The sequence below is a fragment of the Lagopus muta genome, chromosome 2 (genome assembly GCF_023343835.1).
Source record: "Lagopus muta isolate bLagMut1 chromosome 2, bLagMut1 primary, whole genome shotgun sequence".
Classification (NCBI taxonomy): Eukaryota; Metazoa; Chordata; class Aves; order Galliformes; family Phasianidae; genus Lagopus; species Lagopus muta.
Genome location: NC_064434.1, coordinates 58640977 through 58663543, shown reverse-complemented (window position 1 = coordinate 58663543; position 22567 = coordinate 58640977). Strand labels below are relative to the sequence as shown.

The 22567-nt window shown below is 38.1% G+C and overlaps 1 protein-coding gene across 4 annotated transcripts in view; it reads left to right on the top strand.

Moving 5' to 3' along the window:
- The window catches only part of TULP4 (TUB like protein 4), a 141360-nt gene that overhangs the window by 8914 nt on the left and 109879 nt on the right, over positions 1–22567 (top strand). For 2 of the 4 annotated variants that reach the window (XR_007375486.1, XM_048937993.1), the window contains exons 1-2: positions 5521–5544; positions 15905–18194. Coding sequence is in view for 3 of the 4 variants with exons in the window: in XM_048937993.1 (XP_048793950.1) it covers positions 17943–18194 (252 nt within the window). In the remaining variant the exon portion in view is untranslated. Of the gene's footprint in view, positions 1–5520; positions 5545–15904; positions 18195–22567 lie in introns of those variants that run through there. The other 2 variants (XM_048937994.1, XM_048937995.1) reach the window with 1 other exon arrangement.

Below are 22567 nucleotides of genomic sequence, written 5' to 3'. Positions count from 1 at the left end.
AAAGTAGTGCAGTGCAACTCACCTGCTTCTTGATTATTCTTCTTTATTTTGGGGGGTATCTGTTAATGTCTATAAGCTGTCAGCAGTGCTGCTGAAGTAGTGATACTGAAAAGACTGGCAGAAAATGTGTGCCTGGATGAGGTCCCTGTATGTGAGGCACGTAGTCAGATGTCTCCACTAAAGCACTGCTGTGTCCGAATGATTCCTCCACCTGTTTGTAGGAGATCCAGGAAAGAGTTCAGAGTATCACTGAATCAAAATGTGGTATATTGGGAGTTTGGGTGTCAGCAATGAAGAGCCTGTACTGATCATTTGTTGGCAAGGGTGCATTTGTGATGGAAGAGTTGATTGGGCAGCTGAGCGCATTTCTGCTTCTTGTATAATAGAAAACACTTCCATTGACTATTCAACTTTATCTATAGGGATGTTTTTTCCCCTCAGATTTGTGTGTAGGGAGTGTTTTCATTTTACACAATTCTGTATGTCTGTGTTTACTGAAACAATGAATAAAGCAGGGTTATTGTTGCTTGAAAAAATCTTGTCCGATGTTTGGATTTCCTTTTTAGCGAACAGACTCTTAATTCCTGTAATAACTTTATTTAATATTTACTCAGCTATTATGCCTCAGATTTATATTTGAACAGGCTAGTATGTGATATGAAAAATACATTTTATCCATTTCATACTTTGGTTAAGACCAGCATTAAGCACTAAGGTTATTTAGTCTCAACTTCCTCGTGGAGCTGCCTGTGTTTTATGTGAAGGAGTTGCGTATTGGTTGAAACAGTCTTGATATTTTTGTTGCTTTTTATTTCCCACCCCTCAGAGACAGTAATTATGGGATTAGACTTAAAATCATGATACAGATGTGATCCCAGTTCTCTCATGTAGTCAACTGATTGTAGGTCTGTTCTCTTCTCGCATTTCAGGTTCAGGTAAAGACTCATCAAATAGGGTTGTAGTTCAAGGCAACAAGGCAAAGATAAAATTCCCTATGTCAAAGAAAGCAATGAGAAAAGTCCAGAAGGTCCTTGCTTGTCCTTTTGAGATTTATCAGTGTTTTGGTGCAGATGTTTATTCAGAAATGGGGAAAACAAAATCACATTCTTTCATGCTAATTTTCCTTGCCTGGTTTCTCAAATTGTGGTGCAAAGCTTTCCAGGTGTCTTGCCTAGAGCTGCTTGCCTTCTTTGCAAGGTATCTTGTTTACCTCTCTTGATCTTTTCTATTTTTGGAGAGGCTTATTCTCTCTTCAGAGGCTTACTTGCCATCTTTGAGCACCTGAGTAAATTCAGGGCTCTCTTAGGGGTTTACATTTGTCAAAAGATGATACACCACTGTCCCGTCTCTTCTTTTGTCCCTCTGTGCTTTTGAGACTTTATTTCAGGATGAGCTCCTGTGGCTCTGCTATTGATACTGTGCATTGTTCCTCTGAGTGATACTGCTGAAGGCTTTTGCTACCTGTGCAGTGATGTTTCTTAGGTGGCCTGTACCCTTGCACTCTGGCCATCACTTTCAAGCTTTTCTAGCAGAATTTTTCAAAGTTGTCTCTTTTGAAGTATGACTAAGTGGTAACAAGGAGGAGCGATAAAAGTTATGGGAGATGCTGGTTTCCATACAAAATAGAACTCTCAGAAGTGTGCAGCTTATTTGGCAGCACTAGGATATCTAGTGTATTTTGCAGCACTCTTCTTGTGAACTGACAGCCAAAGACCTTTTGTTCTGCGTTTTGGAAAATTTCAGGCCTGGAACTCTAGTGTTGACTTAGTCAGAACACTGCACAGACAAAAACATGTTCAGACAAGATCCATACATACGTGCTGCTCTGAAAGCCTCAATGTCCCTTCTTATATGAAGTTTTTCAGACATAATAAAGAAATATCCCATGTTCTGTATTGCTTGGAGGATCAAAGGCTTAAGAAATAAGACACTTCAAATTTTGAGCTATTTGCCCTAGCATCTATTTGCATGGAGTATCTTTTGCATATTTGTTCTGATATTTACAAACAAAATGGGCAGAAGCTTAGATTTTCTTAATTTGTTTATTGTTTGATTTTTGTACTGTAAATTCTGAAATCCTTACTGATGAGTTTAATTATAAACAAGACATTCTGTCATGCTGGTGATAAGTCTAAATCTGCCTTGGGACAGTTGCCTCTTTCCTAACGTGATGTCAGTGGAAAGCCTGAAGATGCTGCAATAAAACAGATTTCTTTCTCAGCTAGAAAAGAAATGTTTATTATCAGTGGCTTATTAGATTCTTAGTCTCATGGAAATTCATTTTGTGTCATGTAGTACACAGTCATCCTTCCATTAAATGCCCTGGCTCTTTGAGGTTATGAGCAAAATCAGCAGAGCATCCGAGTGTGTTCATAACTTGGGTATGTGGAGGCATATTTTGCTGAACCTGTACTTTGATCAGCTGTAAAGGTCACTTCCTACTTTCCACTGCTGTAAACATGTGTTATACAGTTTTTGCACTAGGAGAGACGTGCTGTTTGAAAAGAGGTACTTCTGTTCTGTCCTGTTTCCCTGGCCCCAGCTCTGGTATATAATTACAGTAATAGCCAAAAATGTCTGGAAAGAATCTAGCATGAGGATAACAATCTCTCAGGTGTTACCAATTTATATTCACTTTTGAAAGCAAACATGTTTACTTTTATCAGTTGGGTTTTTATTGGAATAATGCAAAAGGAATCACTGCCATCTTATTTTTTTTTTTTCACCAGTATTTTCTATGTTTTCCTTACTTGTTGATTGTACATTGTTTTCCTAGTACACGTTCCCACCTCGCTGTACAAAGAATGCCTCATTTATTGAGACAGGATTATCTTGTGGATTTTATAAACGTGTCATTTCTGATGTCAGATGATTTATTGTTTCATTGGCAGGCTAATAAATTGCTTCAATCGTTTCAATTTTGTTTTTACTTCTTCGAGCATGCAGGTGTCTCACAGGTGCTATTGCTAGGATGAAGGGCACTGATTCTTCCCCACCCTGCATCCCCATTAAGCTAACGCATCATCCCTTTTATTCGGTGGCAGATGACAGTGTAGTATGTGCTCTTGGCATGTTTACTCAGCATAGAAAAGTGATACCATGCCTAAAGTCTGATTCAGAGCTTTAACATTGGCTTCAAAATGAAATGGCATAAATCTCAAGTGTTATTCTCTTCACCCTGTGAACTTACAACAGGCTCGTTCTCTGTATGACCTTAATTCATTGCCCCAAAAGGAAACTAGCTCCTTGTGCCTTTGCTTTCCTGTCAGAGGGTTCCCTCTGGCTCATCATTAGCTGCCCTACAGGAGTGATGTTTGTCGTGACCTGCTGTCCTCAGCGGGAAGGGAGCAGATTAGTCACTGCTCAGGTTGGAGCCAGCTTCTAAAGGCTGACCTTACTGCTGCCACATGACACTGCAGAGCTCCACAAATAATAGTTGTGTTTTTTTTTTCTTTTGGCTATGTAAGTAGATTGCTTTAATTTGGGGCTGAGGAGGAAGCAGAAATTCTAATTTCAACATGGTCTGTGAATTATGAATCTGACATGTTGATGCCACATTCATCTGTCTGAAATCTTGTGTATGTTGACATTTGAGGTCTGAAGAATCTATTCTTCTCTTTTTTAGAAAAAACAAAACCCAAACAAAAACCCAAAAACCCAAAGAGCGTAAAACTAGTGTGTTCAAAAGGCTTTAGCAGACAAATCGTGTTGAAGTCTGGCTGTGACAGCCTGATATTACCCCTCCTGTAAGTGGTGGAGACTGTAACTGCTCCACTGCTGATTTCAAGGGGAGAGAATGTGTGCTTATCTTGTGCAGTTCCCTTGATAGTTTGACTTTTTAGCTCAGCCTTACCTTCTTTCCCTGCTTTTAGACTGAGGTTTGGGACCTTTTTGTTTTGTGATGACAACAAAGACTCAAGTTCTAAATGGAGGAGGAGGCTTTCACAGGCAAAACTTTTCCCTTTATTTATTTATTTTTTTTAATTGGAGTGTGTTAGCGTACTTACAGGGTAGCTAAGAAGGGATATAAGATGTGCTACTTTTAGTCTAAACATTATAGTAAATTTAGCCTATAGCATAACTCATCAAATGTAATTAAAATAACTTTGCTAATAAGTATGATGACTATCTCTCAAATACTTTTGGTTGAAAATTTTAGTATCTCCGATGACCAAAATGAGAGAAATTGCTTGGTAAATATTTGAATTCAGTTTGCTTGAAGGGGCAGCTCACTTTGCAACAGATTTTTTTCAGTAGGCACAGACAGAAAATTCTGTTTTAGTTTAGTTTGTCATTTTTTTTCCCTTCAAAATAAGAAACTATGAAAAAGCTTGTTTTCCTCTTGCAAAATGAAGGAGATTAAGTGTGCTGTTGAGATCAACAAGTTCTCTTAAGGATGTGATGTCCAAAGACCATCAGCTCAGCTCATGAGCTAAAGATAATACTTCTTTTGTTAACAGGAGAAAACAAAAACAAATGTAGTTTTTAATGCAGAACATAATAGAAGCATGTGTATCCAAAATGTCTATTGTAGTTTTATAATTAATGTCGTCTAAGTATTGGCCAGATCTTGTATAATTTGGATTTATGTAAATGAAATTACAGTTTCCTTTGAAACCAGCTTGACACACTTGCGAGTTTGCAAGATAATCCTCAAATGTAATACTTCACAGTATTGCAACAATTTTTTTTTTTTCCTCCTATCCCTGGCAACCACAGTGACATTGGATTGGACTGGTGGCAGTGGTACCTTCTTTTTCTAGGCTGCCTCTTGTAATGCTGAAGCTTCCATGCCAGAAATGCATGCTGTGTGTGCCAGTGGTACCTAGACAGCAGTTCAGAAAATAGGAAGGAGGCTGTTTACTGTTCTCTAAAATCAGGTATGAAAATAATCTGGATAAATGCATGTTTTAAGTTATGCGATTACTTAAATGTGAATGCATTATGGCATTAGAGTTTGTAAAAAAAAATAAAATAAAATAAAATTTAAAAAAAAAAAAGAAAAAAAGAAAAAAGTATAAAATATGAGGTTGCTAGATTTACTTGTAAATCAACATCAGTTTAAGGTTACTACCTAGTAGTAGACTCTGTCACACCAGGAGTAGAAATGCAGGATCAAAATTATATATCGAAATCAAATTTCCTTGCTTGATGATGGAGATAATAACCACACTTGGTTACTGTAAATCATTTTGAATTAACACAGCCTGTGTGCCTGTCTTCCTGCAGTGAGCTGCGGGAGAAGTATTTTGACACATGATGTGTTTCACCAAATGTTAATGGTTATTTTTAAATATGAGAACAAAAAGCAGAATGTTGGTTATGGCATTTCCTGTGAATCCAAAAAACGGATAGATAGGTTTTGAAGCAAGATGGACACAGACAGGAAACTATCAGATAAATTAATGATAGGATCACAGTTTACAGACTGGATATCTGTAATGGTATGTTCCTGTTACTAATTCTGATGCTGTCTTCCCCTTCAGTATTGGAGAAGATTCTCCATCTGTGTTCCTGGGGAAGGTCCATGGCCCAGCTGAACAGGTCTAACTTCTTACTGATTCGTAGTCTGCACTTGTGGGTCCTGCCTGCTGCTTTGCCTCAGCTCTGACACTCATTTGATCTTTCAGTGAGATGCTTCAGCTCAGAAGAATACTCCTCGCTTTTTTTGTTGTTTATTTCAGTGTTTATTTTCTGTTGGTTTAGGAAGCTGTCTGCCCAAGGAGAAGTCAGACAGGCACCAGGCAATGAACAGAGGGACCAAGGTTGGCTGGACCTAGGAAGCAGGAATAGGTCATTGAGATGTTTGAGATTAAGAAGTCTTTCTGAGGCATTGGCTTCTTTGAACATTTTACTTTCCTTGTAGGCCTGTGTCTTTAGTTTCCTCATCTAATAAAACGGGAGTCATACTCACCTATGGAAAGCTGCTAAAATTTTTTATAATGCATACCTGCCTTCAAGGCTAGGTACCATTCTGCATTATAGAAACAATCCTGCCTTGCTGTATGCTAACTGTTCTACTTTTGCCATAAAACTTTATCTTTTAAAAGATAGGTATTATGAAGGCATTAAATTGCTATTGATAACAGTGTCACATGCCAACTGTGAGGTCACTTAAGGATAGAGAGCGTTAGTATCTGTAAACAGGTGGATCCTCATAGATATGAAACAGTAGCTGTCACTGCCAAATTTAAATAAAATGCTTCTTGAAAATGTTATGGAATTTGATGTGCATTTAGGAGAGAGCGTAAAAAATGGAATCTATTGAGCGTAATTAAAGTGAGCAATAGAATAAGAATTTAAAAAAAAAAAAAAAAGAAAACCCCAAGATACTGTCACTTTGTTGTGAAGTGCTGTGAAAAATCATAATTAAAGGTAATGGCAAGGCCTTATTTGCTCTCAGAGCAAAATGTCCTAGATCTCTGACATCGAGGCAAAGCAGTGTTTTACTAAGAATGCTTTTCTTCTGTTGGTGAAGAATGATGAAGCTCTCTGAGTATTAATGATGCTGTGGGAAGAGCAGGGCTTGCTGCTTAAATCATTGAAGGTTGCTATGAGAAACAGAGTCGTGTTCCCATAGGGCATACCAATGTAGTTATAGAAGCTTCCTTTGAAAATTGATAAAGCTTCAGTTATTTCTAGCTGCGCTTTAGAGCAAATCAAACAATAATAATTGTCGAACAGAACTGACCTGTGTAGACCTCAATGTTATTTGCAGTGGCATGTGGGCTCACAGAAGATAGAGCTGGAGTTTGCTTTCTAGTTTGTTAGAGAACTGGCCAATTTGGGCACAGTTTTGAGGAGCAGTAATAAAGGACATTTGCTGTCAGCCGTGTTCTCGGCTTTTGACCATTTCAAGGAGAGCAACATCTTATAGTCACAGGATACACTGCATGGGGGAGAGTCACAAAGCTGTAAGTGCTGGGCTATGCTCTGCCTTAAAGTTTTGATAAATATAAATGTGGGAACACTGAGTGGCAATAATCCTGTGACATCTGCATGGCTCTATGTAAGAAGCAAATGCTGCTTTAGTGTAGAACATCCTAGTATGTGCTGCCTGTCCCCACGGGAGCCTGGCTGCCTGGCAGGAGATGCTGCTGGTAATTGGATCCCTGCATTGCTGTGGGATGTCAGTCTGTGATCTTGTGGTGTCTGGCTTTATTTTGCTGTTCATATTGTAGGCTTGATAGGTTAATGATCCAGTGTAGCATTTGAGGTTTTAGAATCACTGCATAACTAGTTTCATCCCATATTTAATTTAGGTTTTTCATTCTTTTAATTGTTAGGAAGGGAATTTTTGTATTCCTACTTGGTAATTTCTGTTCATCAGCTTTGTTTCCTGCTGTCATTTGGTAGAACAGTAAGTGAAAGACAATGTCGTTTTTTGTTGCTGGAGTGGAATTTTCTTGAAATGTCATTCTTGAGTTATCTAATTTCATAAACTTTGTATCTGTTCTATGAAATACTGAATATTTTATATTTTTTGTTGATATCATTTTTGTTTTGTGCATCAGTCTACCGCAGCTCATGGCTGTTTGATACAGATACAGCTGAAGTGTTGATATCGGTGCAGTCTAGTTAGTTTTGTTAACAAGAAAGCATGTAGTTTTCTCCAAGTAATCTTCTGTTATTCTACGGTCTGTAAATAGTAGTCAATGGAGAAATTATTAGGGTTTCATAACAGCATTAGATACTGAAATGGTATACCATCTTATGTTCCCTGAATCTCAGAAGAAACTAGGATATACAAATCCTCTTAAGCTATAGAGTTGAACTCCTGAAGATGTTTTCCTGTAATTTGTTTTAATAGACTTTGTGAGCTCAAGGGGACCACTGACACCGTGAGATTAAGATGTTACTTTGCCAAGCTGCTTACCAGAGAAAGTAGCAGCATTTTCCTTGGCTGCTTGCAAGTAGACTTGCTGATGTATAGAAGAGAAACCCACTATATAGATGTGGCATTTTACAGAGGGAGCAGTCAGGGTAGTAGTTTGTGTTAGTAGTTCTTTTTCTTGGGTTGTTCTGTTTTTCATCGTTTTATTATAGACATATAGAAAAAATGAGTGTAGTAAGTTCTGTGTTTTATACAGATGTAGAGCTACTTTGTGAAGTATTTACTAAATGGAAAAGCTATTGTACTAAAATTAGTTTGTCGAAGTATGTAGCAATTCTAGGTGTGGAAGGGAAAAAAAAGCTACTTATTTTAAGATGGCTTTAAAATTTCAGGTCAAAATATTATTTATTAAATGACCTCATATTCCTTTTACCTTATTGTTGCTTTTGACAAGAATTTGCAACCAGGATGGAATCCTAAGGAGTTTGCTGTCATGTTCAAAAAGAGAAAAGAAAAATAGTAATGAAAAAGACCAGCCTTTGTGTATGAGTGTGACCTGTACTCATCAGGAAAAAAAACCTAAGTTGTACTTCATTTACTAAATGCCATCATATTACTTCCCTGAATTCCAGTTTTCATAATGAAGTAGAAAAAATGAAGCTGACATTCTTCAGTTGAGTCAGTCTTTTCCCTGGCAGTTTTGAAAAGTTCACCATGATGATCTGAAGATCCTTGTGCTCCTTGGTAAAGGCAGCAGATTAAACTTGGAAATGGGAAAGAAAAAAATCAAATGGAAGAATGTCAGTGCTTTTTCTCCTGTGTAATGTGGATTGCTTTATTTTTGTGTGTATGTGAGTACATTAGCTTCTCAGGTATATTTATCTTCTGTATCTGGAAGCTGTAGATTTAGCTGCTGTGATGAGTCTTCCCTTTGGATTTTCGTGCTTCATGGATTCTGAAACTGAGCGTTAACAGAAAATCTCATAAGCATAGATTAGATAAAAATACTGAAAGGTATTGAGAGTTTTGGATTGAATAAGGGAAATAATTGGACTCAAGAAGTTGGCACTTATATAACTTCTGTGGGAAAACAAATGAAAATTAATATCAGCACTAGCTATAAAGTGCTGAGAAATATTGCTTCTATGTTTAAAAAAAAAAACAAAAAAAAAAACCCACAAATAAAAGTTGATCTATAGCATTTGTTTTCTTTTTTGGTGAAACCTGAGCATTTGTTGAAAGGAAGGATATTTTCCATAGCTTTGAAACTGGGAACAGAAACAGATGTTATCTGTTGACTGCAGGTACACAGATTACACGAAATATGGATGTCTTGGGATGTTAAGAAATGGATATATCAATACAATTTTAAATGAATAAATTTTATATTTAAAATGGTACCTGTCAAAGGGTTGCTCTTTGCAGATTGACGGAGCTGAATGGGAAGAATCAGCATCTCAATTAAATTTTGAGTTAAGGGTAAAAATGCATTTTATAAACAAAGTTTAGAGTCCTTTTTACATTTACAGCATTTAAGTGAAATATTCAGAATTCCTTTTAAGAATGACTCATGTTACACTCTGAGTCTTTGTCCATCTGTGATCGTCTAACACATTTTTGTACCATTTTGAATGATAGAATTGTTTGCATTGCAGTGTACTGTGATGTCTTATCCTGGCTTGAAATTTTTGTTTTATCAATCTAAATGTTTTATGTATGTAACAGGAGGGTTAGCCCAGGTGAAGAGTGAATCATAATTGCAGAGTCCTTTTTAAAACAAAAAATGTTTGAACGCAAGGCGGCTGCTGTTTCAGTTCACAAAGATGTGTATTATAGAGTTACAGACTGGCTCAGGCTGAAAGGAACCTTAAAGCCCACCAAGCCCCAGCCCCCTGCAATGGGCAGGTCTGCCATTCACGAGATCAAGTTGCCCAGGAGTGCCTCATCCAACCTGACCTTGAACACCTCCAGGGATGGGGTACCCACAGCTTCTCTTGGGCAGCCAGTGCCTCAGCAACCTCTGAATGAAAATTTTCTAATAGCTAATCTGAATGTCCTTTCTTTTAGTTTAAAACCGTTCCCCTTCTGCCTCTTTGGCAGATACCCAGTGTGGTATTACTGTGCGTAGGGAATGCTTGCTTCTTACTGGCCTCCTTGCCTCTGTTTCTAGAGGACCAGTCAACACTTGGCATATTAATATAGACAAGTCCTCTCAAAACCATCATTCACTTTCCTGGGCACATCACCTGTGCACAGCTGATCTGATGCCCTCCAAGTCTTGCTAGTGTAATGACTCACTTCCATACACAAATCTTTGCTTTGTTGAGAGCATTCATTTAAAGCTCTCAACTTTTAGAAAGGCCTTTATAGCATCTCGCTTCTCAAGGTTGCAATAAGGCAATCACTCTTTCAATCTGTCTTCGTGACACAGTATTCGTTTAACACAGATGACTTTGCGCAGACTCCAGAACCTTGAGGAGAAAAACATTGTGCTTGAAAAAAGGGGGAACAGGTATGGGAAAGAGATGAAGCTATTCCTTAGCTCTGTGTGTCTTTTATGTGAGAGTATGGAGTATCCCCTCCTTTGCTCCTAGACCTCCAAGCAATGCTTTCAGATGCAAGTCCTCCAACACAGGCTGAAATCTTTGGCTGCAGCATGTCTGAGGGACAGGCAGGACTGGAGCTAAGTTCCTATTCCTCAAACCCAAAGACTGTGAAATCTGGCAGTGTCCTGTCCTGCAGCTGTGCTGTGCCATGCTGCTTTGCAGTAGATGCCCACTGTTCATCAAATTTCTGACTGAAATATCCTTGCTGTCCAACAGAAATAGTTCTTTATATGGGGCTCTTCTGAATTCTGAAAACTAGTGGCTTCTATTTTCCTCCTTCATCTCCCACTCCTATTTCTTTCTTTCTATTCTTTCTGTTCTTTCTATTCTTTCTATTCTTTTTTATTTTAAAAATTATTTCCAGTGTTGCAGTCTGTGTCACATATGAGGGTATACTGGGATTTTGGGGGAGTGTAGCATAACTTTAATGTATGTTCACAAGAAAGTATTAAGAGAGCCTGTGGACAGATTTTGGAGATAATTAGGAACTATACAGAGCTGCTGCAGGCTCGAGGGATGTTTGCAGGCTGCAGAGTGTTCCACAGGGAAAGGAATTGTGCTGTAATTACAGGCAAGGTCAGTGCGTTCAGTTCACTGGAAAAGACGTGGTAAGAGCTGGGGCTCTGCTGAACATTTTTCAATGTCATTAACAAGACTCAGTTGATTCCTCTTCTTAAGTGAGTGTCCCCTGAAATATGTATCATACGGATGTTCTCTGTGCTGTGAGGATTTTGATCCCTTTTTGAGAGAGAAGATTCATACCTGTAAGCGAAAGGACTTTCTTGTTCATGCTACATTTTTTTCCAGCTCTAAGGATTTTGAGTATGTGGTCCAGTATTGTAATTTTTCACTTTTAAAACAAAGGTAGTACGTTCTTTCTACCCTGAAACAGCTCCTTCAGCATCCCTCTGAGGTGTTTCAGGCTACTCCATGTTACCTGAAAGCATGGCATGTGTCCCAGCCTTTACTCCAGGACATTGTGGTGGCCATCTTAAATTCACCCCTAGAGATAAGCTTTTCTTTCTTCCCTTCTGAGGGCAGTACATTGAGTTCAGAAACGTTAAGCCCACATTTTACCCTAGAAAGCATTCAAATGCAATTCTGTTTGCAAGTTTTCCTCCCCTGTTTCTCCATTGTGCTGTACAGCTCCACCACCTTTGCAGTTTTACTGGCACTGCTGAGTGCGGGACTGTGCTGGGCCTGCACTAGGATTGATTCAGCTTCAAGCAAAAAAGGAAAAGCTTTTGAGTACAGTTTCAGCTGAGAGCCATGTGGGCTGCTGTGGCACTCACCTCTCACACTGCCACCTACCCTGCTGTGAGTGTGTGTGCTCAGCTGATGTAAGGTAGCTGGTCCAGGTGAGAGTCAGCTGCTAGTTTTGGAGGATATGTTTTCGGCTAGATCAGCTTGCTGATCTGCCTGGTAGGAAGGGTGCTAGGCTTCTTCCAGTTTCTTTTCCCCATGAACAGTGTAACTGCTTGTTTACCTCACTTCTTCTGTACGCTGGACTTTTAACAATTTACTGTTTTTCATATTTCCAGGCCCCTTCCTTTTCCAAAATATGTAAATTTGGCAATACCCAATTAATAGCTTCTGACAGTTTACTTAAGGGCCATTGCTGTTTTTCTTGAAAACGGTTTTCCTGAAAGCATTTTAATGGTGTTTCATTATTGGAATATTGTGTTGAAATAAGTTATGTCAATATTCACAATGGATATCTGCTGAGCAACTGCTAATGTAAGCTTCATTTCATTCCATTTGCCAAGAGATGTATTTTCTGTCTCATTTTCTTATGAATATATAGCCATATATGACTGACATTACAGCATCTCTATTAATGCACTGGCACTTACGATTGCAGTGGCTGGTATTACACCTTTGCCACTTGCCTGTTTCTGTGCAGCTCTACTGGGGTTACTGATGTCTTTACATCTCAAACCAGCATGACTGACTGTCCCACCCAGGCCATACAGCTGCCATGGAGCAGGGGAGGAACTTCTGAAATTGCAGAAGGATGAAATTTATGGAAAGGTAGCCATTTAAGAACAAAGGGAACACAAATTAAGCTTCTTCTAGCTTTTTTTTTTTTTTTTTTTTTTTTTTGTCTTTCTTGGCATGGAGAACAGCTTTACAGCCTTTCTGGTATTTTAGTCCTCCAAACTGTGTATTTTTCTGTAATATTAAAGAAGGATGAGAACCTCAGTGACTTGCAGCACAATGGAAGGTGAATGAAACAAACATAATTAGAGGAGATGAGTGAAAGAAAAGAAAAAACAGTACTTGCTCAGGTCAAAATTTATATCTTTACAGAATTGGCTTTTTTTCCCGCACAAACCAGTTATCTTACTTAGGTCCTTTAGGAACCGAGTAGTTAATATTGATAAAGAGTTTTTGTTCCACTTGAATAAGAGTACTCCATTTATGTTGCTTTGTAAATTGGACTGCATAAACAAAAAGGTGTTATGCCTGGCTAGCTTCTAGCTCTGTAGTATATGGTTTGTAATAGAATGTCTGTATTATGAGAGTGTGCAGTATTTTGTTTTAGCAGTAACCTTGAAGGTTAATCCCATAACCACAATTCGATAGCTGGCAGGATCATCTGCTGTCAGCTTGTGCAGAACCAGTTGTGGTTTGATCCTTCAGAACTGGTCTGCTTTCCTTACCTCAAGTATCTTGCAATCTTAATTGATAGAGGTGTTTTATTTTTCCCTTCTTGCATGGCAGAGGAAGAGAAAACTGCTGTTTCTTTTGATCTCATGCAAGTTTTATAGGAAGAAAATTGCTCAGGCTAAATAGCCTGAAATATGGTAGCTTGACTTTTCAAAGACTCTGTAGCTTACAGTTCTTTCCATAAGATTTTTGTGTGGTCATCTTGAAAATGCAGGCTGTGGTGTGTTGCATTGCCGACAACAGTTGTGAGGGGTTTTTTTTGTTCTTTTTTGTTTGTTTGTTTTTCTTTTTTTTTTTTTCTTTTTTTTCTTTTTTTTAATAAGGTAATTAATAATTTAGAATACTGTGTACTTGTCTGCATTTTCGTTTTTCTTTCTCTGCTTTCCCTTCCCTCCCAGTCTCCTTGTAATCTCACCTTCAGATACCCGACTGTAAGCTGTGAAGAGTGGGGTTTTGAATAAACATAAAATGCTGAAGAGCTTGCTGCAGTCTGGTATATTTGGCTGTGCGTGACTTCTTTCTGTCAACAAAAGAGAGACACCTCAATGAAAGATGCATGAGAACAAGCAAATATTTTTCTGGTTGTCTAACTAGCTTAATGCTTATATTCTTATGTAAGTTAATGGAAACACTTAGGAGTTAAATTGGGTTAAATATTGACACAAGTAGGAGAGCCACTGCTAATAACCTTTTTTTTTCTGCCTTAAATTAATACTTGAATTCATTCCTGTAATGTCAGAACATAACTTGTTGCTGGTTTTGCATTCAAGAAGAGCTATACCGCACAGCAAAACAAAATAATTGTAGATCCTTTTTCCTGTGCTGCAGGTCTAATATTTTTTGTATCATTAGATAATTACCTAATTTTACATCGCTGGGCTTTGAATCGTATTAGAGCATGGGTTAAGTAGCATCTTCCAGAACAAAGAAATTTTAATCTGCTCTTTAAGTGAGAGTAAAACCAGGTTGCTGCAATTTGTTGATATTTGGTGTCCAACTAGCGCTTAGAAATAACTAAAAACAGCTGCTTCATAATCCAGTGAACTTCCATGATGTGCACCTTTCCCACTCTGAAAGAATAGGTGCATAGAGCTTTAAAAACCTACTATTAGAACTGTAGTTTGAAAGTTTGATCTGAAAGGCTAAATTCTCATTATATGCAGAGCCCAACCTGCATTCAGGCAAGTGGTAAGATTATACTGAAGTAGCAGCTGGCTCTTATATAAGGCTTTTTATCCTCACCTTCTTCCACATGCCTTGCAACAGAGGTGGTTACCATTCATTTGTGTTTCTTGGAGGGGAAAAAGAAGGCAAAAAGCATGCTTTAAACTTGTAGAGAAGAGCAGGATTATGGGACTGCTGTAAGGGCAAAAGAAAAATGGTGTGTATGTCTAAATCAGATACTGACTTTCCTGGGGGAAGACTTGCCTCTGAATCTTCTAATTAGGTTATTTCTTAGGAAATATTCACAGATGGAAATAAAGGAGAGTGGAAAGAACTAAATACGTATGTAATCTTAATTCAGCCTATCTTTTTGAATTACAGTCTTAAAGGTATTTTTTAATTTTGTCTACTGAATTCAAGTACAACATAAAGGTGGTGTTGACCTTCAATGATTTAAATATAAATGCAGTCTTGTAGACAGGACATTATTGATAGAGAGATACTTGAATAATGACTGAATGTTTTGTAGTTAGATATTTTCATCTCTGCCTGTCCGGCTTTCCTAACGCAGTTAGAATATTTTTGAGAAGCCTTTTGTTTCTCTAATCCTCAAATTGATCGTAAATCAGACTCAGATGAGAGTGGGTTACTGTCCAAGATGCAGAAGGGCCCTTTCCTCAAACTTGCTGATTTTCTATGCAGTGAATGAGGACAGAAACTGCATACAAAGATTGTACAAAGCCATGCTATGATGAAAGAAAATGGTAGTAGCCATTATTTTTATATCTTGTTTAGTTGTAATGCTTAAAAGTTTCAGTAGCGACTCACCAAACCTCAGGGACAGTTTTTCTAACTGCTTTGTAAACTATGTTGTATCCTTGCCTTGTTATCTATGTCTATAGATACAGATATTTTTAAATTGTTATAGGTACATCTATGGTTGACTGAAAAATAGTGGTTACTCAGAAAGTGAGTTTAGTACAGTGTTACAGGTAGTGTAGGCAAGCCCATTTTTACAGTGCTAATGAATGCGACCGATGCAATTCTTTGTTTAAATGAGATCTCTTTAGCAAGAGTTGTACAGAAGCAAGAACTGCATAGGCGTGTATACTTCAGAGGTATTTGGATGTCCCTGCTTGAGCTTGGGTTGGGCTGGATGGACCCAGAGATGTCCCTGCCAACCTCAATCTGTCTGTGGTTCTTTTAGTCCCTTGGAATCTGTGTGTCTGTTCTGTCACTGACACCTCCCTTTCCAATCCTCATTCCATGGAATTGTGGGGTCTTTGTTAGGAGTTTGTCCCAGCAATTCCAGTAAAAAAAAAAAAAAAAAAAAAAAAAAAAAAAAAAAAGTTTGTTTTTTTCCTTTTGTGCCTTTCTTGAGAACATTTCATCAGTTATGCATATGAATTGTGGAGAAGAAAATACTGTACTTCGTGTCTGAATAACGCATGTATCTACATACAATATAGATATTTCATATAAAAGCGCTATATAAAATAATTAAAAGTCATGTTTTGTTTATTATCACAGTAGTTTCTATATCTCTAAATTGTTTTGTGGCTTACTTTCCTATTTTTTCACTTTTCTCTTTTTTTTTTTTCCTGTGTGTTGTGTGCATTTTGTCTTGCAGAGTTGGAAGAAGGCTGAGATTTCAAGCTTTGAGTGACAGGCACCTTACAAGATTACCATAGCTAAGCTGAGAAGGCAGTTGCAGCTCTGAGTACCAGGTTCACCAAGCTGGTGTTTGTACTGCACGTACATGAAAGCGCACATGTTTTTGTCATCGCATAGACTGACTTTCACGTATTCCTGAGAGCTTTGCAATTGATGAAAATTAATTTAAGTACCAGATGGAGCACCTTTACAGCACAGGAATTGGTAACCCATGGAAAAACACCTGCCAGTAATATTCAACTTACTACATGGTCTTCACAAGTGAAAAAAGTTTGCAAAAAAAGGAAGAAAAAACACTCTCCACACAGAAAAAGCCTAAGAAATACCTCCACAATCTAAATCAATAATTGTGAGGGAAACATAAGAATACTGAGGGCGGAGGAAAGTGATTTTATAATTGCAGGGGCATAATGTATCGTCTTTGGCATGGTATGCTTTGGGCTCAGTAGTTTCTGAATGGACTAATAAATCGTGACTATATGTTGAGCGATGATGACTGAAAGTAAGTAAGTTGAGGAACTATGGGACAAGTCTGGGCACTGAACTGAAGAATCCTCATCATCCTTCTTGAGTTAACCAGGTCATCGTCTTACGTATTCTTTCTTCCTCTCCTTTTTCCTCTTTTCACTTAGTGTGATATACATACTAATGAATTGAGCTCATAAATGTTACTCAAATAAAACGATTGGAATACTTCATATGTTTCCTTCTTGTACAGCTGCAAATGTTGTGTCTGGAACTATGAATCTGTGCTGTAGACAAGCATCAAGAAGGAAAGATCCGATAAAACAAGCAAGGAAAATACCTAGAGAAATAGTGAAACCAGGAAGTCAGATTTTTAATGCTGCTTCTCTTTCATTTTTAGATGAATATGTTTCTTCCTTCCTTGAATTCTAGAAGATTTTGAAAGATTGCTTACTTGATGTGCTTTAATTCTGGCATTTGTTTTTGGTAGGATGAAAAGTCTGTGATTCCTTGTAGCAGAAAAAAAGGGAAAAGTAAAGGAAAAACAGCTTGACATTTAAGCCTGTTTTGGAAGAGAGAGAACTTCATGGTTCACCTGAGGCAAACTTATCTGCTTTAAAAGCTAAGAGCTTTGGAGCATTTTTGATTCCGCTGTAAATGAAGAGGGGGTTTCTTTGTCATTCGTGTGTGGCAGCAAAAAGTGGGAAAGCAGGCAAGATAGCGTGATAAGCAGTTCAGGCTCTGTTGGGTCTCTGGTGGAAAAAAAGTGCTGCAATGAAAATTGGATTGGCTTTGGATTGCAAAAACGTTTGAATCCAACGAGCGGTTCAGTACCAAGAGGGATTTCCCATCTGGCCTGGCACACCAGTGCCTGCACAAGTTTGGGTCTGTTGTTTCGCACGGTTTGTGTGCCTTTTTTTCCCTTTATGCAATCTCTTTCAGCTTTAGCAGCAGAAATACGTCAGATGGAAAAGATATGCCAGAGGGCAGCTTGGAAAAGATGAATGTCATATATATACATATGTATGTGCGCGTGTTTAAATTTCTGCAACTGAACTTCTGAAGAAAATCTGACTGGAGGAAATCTTAAAAGCCTTAAGTTACTTGAAACCTACACATTTGCAACTCTTTGTCTCTGGAATTGCATTACGCTAAACTGGAATCTCAGGCTGTATAAAGATTATATCAAGTTGAGCAAAAAGATGACTTAACCATTTCTTGAGCGCCTCTTACGAAGTAGCTGTCTCTCCAAAGGATAAGTGCACCCTCACTCTACAGACTCAACAACAAAAAATGAACCTGAATTTTTTTTTAAGTGTTACTTTTTCTTAGCCAACTGCCATCATCTTTTATAGAGGAATTTTTCACTATGCATTTGGTGGATATTTATAAACACTGACCCCATCCTCCTCCCTTTCAATGATCTATCCCAGGTCAGTCTTATCAATAAAAAAACAAAAAAATTGGTTTAAATTTTGTGCGCTAGACACATTACTTTCCTATGTCAAAAAATAAAATATTTAAAAAGCATGTATGCAGCAGTGGAACATGGGCCTGTTCTTTGCAGCGACTCCAACATCCTCTGCCTCTCCTGGAAAGGGAGAGTCCCCAAAAGTGAGAAGGAGAAACCCGTGTGCAGGCGGCGGTACTATGAGGAAGGCTGGTTGGCAACAGGCAATGGCAGAGGAGTTGTAGGCGTCACTTTTACTTCCAGCCATTGCAGGAGGGACCGGAACACCCCTCAGAGAATCAACTTCAATTTGAGGGGCCACAACAGCGAGGTAAGCAAACCGTGTGTTGTGATTCAAAGATTGAGTGATGCTGGCTTTGGAAATGATAGCATTAATTCTTTTGTAGTGTTTCTGCATGTAACGTGGTGGGAGAGCATGGAGGAGGCTCGGGACTAATCCAGATGTGTTTGGAGTTTTTTTGGTAAACTGAAAAGCATGAGGCTTATGGTGAGGATGTTCTTTGAAAGTGGATCTGGAATTTGCCCAGTTTCCAGCAAATTCAACAAACGCGTGTCAGAATTTTGAAAGCTTTGATAGCTGATGGCTTTTACACAGTATTAAAGTCTGTCTTGGAAGACTGATAGAAAGGCAGAGGGGTGAAAGAGTTGCTTAGGCAAAGCCTATCAGTTTTTATGAAATCACAGACTGAACTGTTCTGCAGCAGGTGACAGTGACGTGTAGGTCTGCACTCAAGTGTGTATGGACAGGAGTGTTTTGTATATTATATATGTTGTTACAGATAAAAGACAAATTCATGTACATATTTGTATGAAATTCTGTCAAAAAAATGTAGAGGCAACTTTTCCCAAGGGAAAGAACGGTATTTGCATCCAGCAATCTGCTTTGGGCCATCGTGAGTTATCAGTATATCTTTTATTTGCATATTGGGGTTTGTTTTTTGAAACGTGAGATACAATGACCACTTTTGCTTTTGCTTAATATGTGTCTTGGAAGCACCAGAAGAAGTGCTGCTAATGGGGACGTGAAGTCTTGTTGCAGAACACAGAACTATGGGGCTAGGCTTAATGTGTGCCAGTTAAGTGAGAAAGTTGCTGGTGTGCGTGCTGCCTTCTGGTTCTGGTTAATTTAGCTATATTTACGCAGTCAGTCATAAAATTCTTTTCCTGGGTTACAGCATCATTGCTGTGCAGGCTGAGCCGTGCCACTTGTACGTCCTTTCCCCAGTGATTGGCATTCGAGTCTCAAATGAGAATGTTCTGTGTGAAAGTTCTTGGGTGTGGGTTCTTAAATTATGTTTGGCCAAGCCTGTCATTAGTAATAATAATGAATAAGGTTGTGTTTCTAGAAATCTTCCTGGTTTGGAACAAATGTGTGAAAGACTAGAATAGAGGCTAGCAATTTACTTTTCTGCATGGGGCTACAAGGCTGATGTGATGGTGTCAAATGTACCATACTTAAAGAAGGGAATCGCTTTTCGGGCAGTTAGCTTTGTGGCGGCTGTTTGGCTCCTGCCAGATTTTTTGAGCATTGGTGTGGAGGAAAGCTTGTGCATACAAGATGATGTATTATGCAAAACTCTTCACTGGACTTACTGAACATTGTCCTGTTTCTTAGAGGATAATCACTGGTTTGGGAGGGAATGAAACTGTAATGCTGGGTTTGTTACTGGTGAAAGGTAAATAGTGTAATGGACAAGAAGATTGTTTCTTTAGAAAATGTTTTCCTTTTAAGTTAATCTCTTGAAAGATTCTTTAAATAAAATGTTGGAATGGCTCCACTTAAGGCTAGTGTGACAAGTGAAGTTTATTGTTTTTCTGACATATGTTCCTGCTGTAATATCACTGTGCTTCAGTTATAAAGCATGAAGTGCTTTAATGAATGAGCATGAGAGGTGAAAACACAGAAGCTAGAAGCTTTCGGTTTGGAATATAATAAGCAATATGCTGTAGGCAGAGCAGTACACTGTATTTCAGTTTTAGAGTGAAAATCTGGAAAAGGTAAAGCAGTGTTGTGCTTTGGGCAAGAACATGAGCCTATTTTTAAGCAGGTCATGAAGGTGGATGCTAGTCATGTATTTTTGCGGTGTTTTTATGATTGCTGAAAAGATTCCTGGAACCTTTTGGTACACAGCTCCTTTTTTGTCTGTAGAAGCAATGCCTACAGCGTATCAGAACGAGTAAGAATGTAAAATCCCTGGGACTGAATTACTGGCAGGCACATTACAGTGGTGCACTTGTATGATTCATTGGATGAGACAATAACTGTGAACAAAGTGCTTGGTAGCCTGAGCCAGGGTTGTTTTTACAATTGCTTCAAGGTTGGTTATTAGCATTGGAAACTAGGAAGTGGCTGTTACAATATTTTAATTAACGTCATGATGTTTTTGTAATTTCTTGGGAAGAGCAAGGGATTAAAATAAGCGTATTCCGTTTGTTCTATGTCAGAGAGTGAAATTACTGCATTTTGTGATAGATACTTTTTACATTTTGGATAATATTTATAGTCTTGATTCTCATCAACATAATGCTCAGAATTCTAACAATTAAAAATGGATGCGTATCTTCCACTGAAAGATTACAAGGTGCCTATAAATCAAATTGGTTGGATGGTGCTGATGTAGGCGTTCTGTTAATGGGTTTCTACTGTATTAAAAGGCTAATGGCTTCTGTGGCACTTGATGTTTTTAAAATTATTAGTGTTTTCAAAATTATATTGCGTATGTTTATTTTTCATTGTGCTAACTAATAAGTCATCTTTGATATATTTTTAGTAAGATTTGGTATGCTAGTTTCTGGACTGAAATGGTGAAAAAGTAGCGCAAAAATATGCAAATTCTGATGCAGCAAATTAAGTAGCCTACTGAATATATTAGAGAGTATGCATAGCAGTTTTAACTATAATCGTAAAGTAAACTGCTCATTTGTTTAATTTTTTTGGATTGTCCAAGTACATGACTGTAACTGCAAAAAATACCCTGTTTGCTTTAGCACAGGATTTAGAAGTGGGAAGGGATATAAACATGTCTCAGCTGGGCTGTCCAATGAATTATTTTTAGTTGCAGCTTTTCAAAAGAACCCAGTCCTTTAAGAAAAAAAAATATTCAAGAACTATTGCTTTTCATACTGCACTGTTATATATAAGTCTCTGGACGGCTCTTATCTTGGGTTTCTTTTAGAGCAAAAGGAAGTTACAAGTCCTCTTTTCTATGTTAAAAAGAAATCCTTCCTTTTTTTCTGTCCACCTTTTTGGACTTGTGTGTAAAAGTTCTGAACAGTTCTGGCAAAACAGACTCTTTCCAGAGGTCCATTAAAAATAAAAACAAACAAATATACCTTTTCAGCAGTGTTCGTTGGTTTGTAGTGTTACTGCTAAGAAAATAGGAGAAATTATAGATACAGATATGTTTTAATTGTAACTGACATTTGAATCTCTACTATGATTTCTTTTATGATTAGAAAAGAAGTCTTGACAGCTTAGGGATCAGTCATTGCCTTCTGGAAAAGCTGTGATTTGTGGACGCTGAAGAAATCTTGAGGTAGAGAGATGCTGTAACAATGCCTTTTGGCTACAGGCTCCTCCGTGGTCCAAGGCACACGCTGATGTAAACTGCAGTGGTACTGCAGATCTCTCCTGCTTTCCTGTCTGCACAGACAAGACAGGACAAGGTTTAGAGGCAGAAATGTTACCTTTTTTTGTTAAGGCGAACTTGTGTAATTGGAGAAATAAAACAAGCTTTTGGGCATACATGGTGCTGAAAGGACTTGTATTTCTGAAAGCTTGCCTGATTTTTACAACCCTGCTAGTTAATATAATAAAAGTTGTGAAATCTATCTACAAACCATGCTTTTCCTCTGTCCTCAAACTGTTGTATGAAACAACAACAACAACAAAAAACAACACTGCAGAGACAGGCAGAATTACTGCTTCTGTGAGAAGGGTCCTGCTGGGGAGTGGATCCTCTGTCTTTCTGAACTGGATGTTGACTTTTGCATTAAGACTGTTATTGCCTGGTTATTCTCAGTACTTATTTTCAGGAAGGATAAAGACACTGAGGTTTTGTGTAGACTCCTTGATTTGAACCTTTTTGAACTGTTTTCTTTGGGCTTAAGCTGGTTGTTTGTGTGCTTTTAATTTCTTAATGCAGGCTTTATAAGAGCTAAAATACATTTTTATTCTCTTGATTAATCAGTAATTCTAAATCAGATTCTTGATAAAGCTTAAATATGTTCCATGGCATACAAAAAGTCTTTCGTAGCCTTCGCTCTACATGTAGTGAAGGAGTGAGATAACTATTGACTATTGGCATATGAGCACCTGAAAAAGGAAAGTCACGAGTCAGTATGTCATTACGAAGGCCTTGCCTGCGTAAGCATAGCTACAGGATCTACTGAGCATCTGAATAGTGGAGAAATCGGGTTTTACGATACAATTTCTGAGCCATAATAATCATTAAGGACATTGCCTTTGCTTTAAACTGTTCCCAGAGGAATTCATCAAATTAGAGATAGTCTGAACAGATAAGGTACCCATTACAAACTATAAACATTTCACAATATAATTGAACATAAAGCACCAAGTAATTGCTTGTCAAGTATAGCTAGAATGTAATAGCATAGACAGAAAAAAGTGTCAGCACTCGTCCTTGGGCAACTGGTATCTGTTCTGATAGTGTCTTTTATGAG